Raw genomic sequence first — 4,407 nt, 5'->3', positions numbered from 1 at the left:
CAGAACATTGGTTAAATGCTGGGGCTGGCCGGCTCCGGGCACTGGGAGGCCTTGACAGCACAGAGGGCAAGGCCCTGCCTAAGACACGAGATGCCCATGCTGTGCCCAGCAAGGGCCATGTTGGCCCCTGCCAGAGCCATTTCTGGTGCCTAGAGCTGAATGCCGCAGTCTTAGTGAGGGGCACAGCCTGTGGTGCTGGCTGGCACGGCCACAGCCGGATTTCCAGAGTCACACGGGGGTGCGGCTGCCCACCCAGTTTGCATGCGCCATTCCTGGGAGCATGCACACAGCTCAGGTACCAGCCAGAGACTGGGCCGGGCTGTCGGTCACACAGCTCCCTGCCTGGTACATGCCCCAGCCATAGGCACGTGCCTAGCTCCACGGATACCAGTGGCCCAGCCCAGAGTGTGTCTTAGCCCCAAGCGGCTTCTTCCGCCTGCCAGAACCATGCCCCGGGCCCAGGAGCCAGGCTAGGCCGAGCCCCCAGGCTCCTGGCAATGCACAGAAAGACCAGAGGTGGGGGCTCTGGCGGCAGCTTTGGCTCCGAGGCCCTGGGGAGCACCCTGCAGGGGCAGAAGGGGCTAGTTCATCTGAGTAGGTCCCCAGGGACCCAGCGCAGTCCCCGCAATCCCATTGGGTGCCACAGCACTGACTGGGTGAGGAATGGGTGGTTTTTATTCCAGAGGAAATACCCCCCCAAAGCAGAAGAAAAGGGCTTGGCCCATCTGTCCTGACAGCTGGGGCAGGCGCAGGGGATGGCGCTGCGCAGGCTGGAGACCCCACGGCCCAGGGTCTCTCTGCACCCAGGAGGCAACCAACAGCCTGGGGCTGCCGACGGCGATGGCTGCAGCCTGCGCTGACCCAGGCCATAGTGGAAGACGAGTCCAGGGGCGGTCACACCGGGCATTCGCAGTGGCACTGGGGGGAATCGGCACCAACGTGGGCTCTGCCAAGGGGCCCAGGGCAGCGTCTCCTGGTCTGGGAGCCCGCGGTCTGTTACCGGTGCCTCTTGCGGATGCTGACGAGCTCCTGGTGAATGGTGCTGAAGCTGGGCCGTTTCCGGGGATCATACTCCCAGCACCGCTGCATCAGCTTGTACACGTCCTCGGGACACTGCTCGGGGGGGTCCAGCCGCACCCCTGGGGAGAGACGCAGCTGGCTCAGGGCACAGGGCAGCCTGTGTTCCCCCAGGGCTCTAGAGAGCCGGAAACACCCTCAGCCCCTGGCGGCTGCTCACCGGAGGGGATCCCCTGGGCAGCATGGCTCCCGCCCCACTTCTGCCACTGGCATGATGGTGCCCCGGGGCGGCGGCAGCCCAGGCAGCTCCTGCTCGTGGGGAGCTGGGGTCCTGGCCGGGGCACAGCCTGCTTACCTTGCTCAATGGCTTCGCGCGTCTGGGTGTTGCTCAAGTTGGAATAGGGGATGGCGCCCAGGCTGAAGGCTTCCCACAGCAAGATCCCGAAGCTCCAGACGTCGCTCTCGGAGGAGTAGCGGCCTGGGGAGAGGGGGCCTTCAAGCAAGGGGCAGGGAGCATGGCTACCTCCAGCCCCTCCCCAGGTGCTCCAGCCCCCTTGGGGCTCCTAGGCAGGCAGTAACCGTGCTGCAGCCTGGGTAGCCCCCACTCCCTGCAGAGACACCGCTCTGGGTCCAACTGGGACACAGCATCTGACCCCCCTTCCCACGGCCTCCTACTGCCCCAGCCAGAGGGATCCAGCCAAGGGGATGCCGAGCGACCGGCCACCCGGGGTAAATAACCGCATGCAAAGGGCTGAGCAGGGCTGTGGTGCGCCCGGCGCCCGCTCCCCAGTATGGGGCCTGAGGGAAGCATGAGGAGCCGTGTGGTCTAGGGGACTCGTAGCCAGGACTCCTGGGTTCTTTCTTGCTGTGTGCAAGTGCCTTCCCCTGGTGCCTTGCGTGGTGCTAGGAGGCCCCGGCGGCCTGCAGAGGGCACCAGCTCAGCGTGACCCCAGACTGGGAGCTGCAGCAAGCAACACCGTACCATAATTCAGTGCCTCTGGCGCTGTCCATTTCACAGGAATCTGCTTCATGCCTCCTGTGGAGGCATAGATCCCGTCCTTCTCCTCCCGCGACATCCCAAAGTCACTGATCTTCAGCGCGTTCTTCTCCGTCACCAGGCAGTTACGAGCCGCGAGGTCCCTGCGGGAGAGGAGCAGCTGAGCGCCAGGCCCTGCAGCCCACCAGGCTACTGGCAGCAGAGACTCTGCAGGCCCTAGCCGTGACCCGCTCCTCACCCCATGGCAGGCGGGTCCCAGCAGGCCAAGGGCACGAACGGCTTGGAAAAAGTCAACCCGCCTGAGGACCCCTGCCCAGCCCAACTCCCGGGGGCACTAGGGCCTGCTGGTTACCACCGGGCAGAGAAGTCAGGACTCTGGGCTCTAGTCGCAGCTCCAGCTCTCTGGGAGACCCCGTCCTGGGGCCCCAGTCCCCGTCAGTCACATGGGACAAGGACGCTCCCTTCCATGGGGAGCCCTGGGGAAGGAGGGCTGCAGAAACATAGTGACCCCAGGCAGGGATGCCGCCAGGCCTCCAGGGGCAAGGCAGGGCAGGGCACTAACCCAGCGGGCATCTCACAGGAGCCTTCCCAGCTCTCAGGACAGGTACTCGCTGGCAGACCATGGGCTGGTATCACTCGCAGCGCCCAGCACACTCAGGGGCCCCGATCGCAGCTGATGTCCAGGCAGTGACAGGGATGCTTGGGGCCCTGATCTCAGCGGGGGGGTGACGTTCTGAGTGTGATATAATATCTCATTGAATGGTGACAGGGCCAGAAAGAGTTAATTAACTCCCAGACTGACCTGACCCATGGCCGAACTTTAGAGACTGGTTAGGAAGATCTGTAAATGAACAGAGCTTTGAAATGCAGCCTGCATTGTTAGAGATAGAAGGGGATATGTTTGCTCAGGTCTTGTGATGTAAGCAACAAGTCTTGTCTATTGCTACAGCTTTGATTCAAAGATCAAAAAAGGAATATTAACATTTAGGCAGACACTTGAGGGAAATAGTATTATTGTCTCTACGTCTCTTTGAAGGTTGTGGTAACCTGTGTCTGAACTGTTCAATGGATAAATAATCCTGTGCTAATTAGAAGAAGGAAAGTTAAGCCTATTGTTTTCTCAGGCCAAAAGGCTGCTGGAAATGTATAAAAACCCTGGGACACGATCCTGCGTCATCTCAGATCTGCTTTGGGTTTCAAGAGGGGAAAATAGTTAATAAGAATTGACTATAGGGTGTATTTTGGGTCAGATCTAAGTTATAATTGGACCTGGGTGTGTGGCTGATCCTTTGGGGTTGGAAGAACCTTTTCTTTCATATGATGAGATCAGATTTTCAGGAATCATCCTCATATCTGACAGGTGTGTCTGGACGGAGGCCTGAGGCTGGGCACTTTAAGGGAACTGCGTTGGTTGGACTCTGAGTAACCAGTGAGGTGATATAGAAGCTGTTTTGGGCTGGTTGGTAAATCTAAGTATTGGAATAACACCAGCGTCTGGGGTTTGTCTGCCACATTTTGTTTGCAGTTCACCCTAATTGAGTGACCTCAGCTGGCTCCCTCGGGCACCGTCACAGGGGGTCTAGGCAGCACCTGGGGCACTTGGGGGCCCTGATCTCGGCTGGGGTCGGGGCAGCGCCTGGGGCACTTGGGGGCCTGATCTGGGCTTGGGTCGGAGCAGCACCTGGGGCACTTGGGGGCCCTGATCTCGGCTGGGGGTCGGAGCAGCGCCTGGGGCACTTGGGGGCCCTGATCTCGGCTGGGGTCGGGGCAGCACCTGGGGGCCCTGATCTCGGCTGGGGTCGGGGCAGCACCTGGGGCACATGGGGGCCCTGATCTCGGCTGGGGCCTGGGCAGCGCCTGGGATGCCTGGGGCCCCGAGTGTGGCCAGGCTGTCTGCATGCCGCAGCAATGCACATAACTGTGGCTGTCTGTGGGGACCGAGGCGTTGCCGAGCGAGCCTTGGCGGCCAGTCTCACCTGTGGATGCAGTGCTTGCTCTCCAGGTACTCCATCCCAGCAGCAGCATTCGCCGTCATCTTGAGCAGCTCCTTCACCTTCAGCTGCTGCCCCTCGCTGCGCAGGAAGGTCTGGAAGTCCCCCCCCTGTGGGGGCAGGGTAGTGCTGACCTCAGGGAGTTAGGGGCAGGCTGCAGGACCAGGCGCCTGCTAGAAACCCTTGGGGGGGGGGTGCGGGTGGGGCATGGGATTGGGGGAGGTTCAGGGTCCAGGGTGCGGGAAGCAGGACTCACCGGGAGTGAGCTGGAGGGAGGAGGGGATGGGGGCCAGGGCCAGGCTGCGTGTGGGGGGCAGGGGCTCACCGGGAGTAAGCTGGAGGGAGGAGGGGATGGGGGCCAGGGCCAGGCTGCGTGTGGGGGGGCAGGGCTCACCGGGAGTG

At 61.9% G+C, this 4,407-nt stretch overlaps 1 protein-coding gene across 1 annotated transcript in view; it reads right to left on the bottom strand.

Annotated features, from left to right (window-relative positions):
- Positions 1-657: 657 nt before the first annotated feature.
- FES (FES proto-oncogene, tyrosine kinase) overlaps positions 658-4,407 on the bottom strand; it is a 22,733-nt gene continuing 18,983 nt past the window's right edge. Inside the window, 4 exon segments of the mRNA XM_065559020.1 lie at positions 658-1,139; positions 1,373-1,495; positions 2,000-2,157; positions 3,991-4,146. Coding sequence (XP_065415092.1) covers positions 997-1,139; positions 1,373-1,495; positions 2,000-2,157; positions 3,991-4,146 — 580 coding nt within the window. The 3' untranslated portion in view covers positions 658-996.

This window comes from Chrysemys picta, chromosome 10 (assembly GCF_011386835.1).
Source record: "Chrysemys picta bellii isolate R12L10 chromosome 10, ASM1138683v2, whole genome shotgun sequence".
Lineage (NCBI taxonomy): Eukaryota > Metazoa > Chordata > Testudines > Emydidae > Chrysemys > Chrysemys picta.
This window is presented reverse-complemented; position numbering and strand designations above follow the sequence as displayed.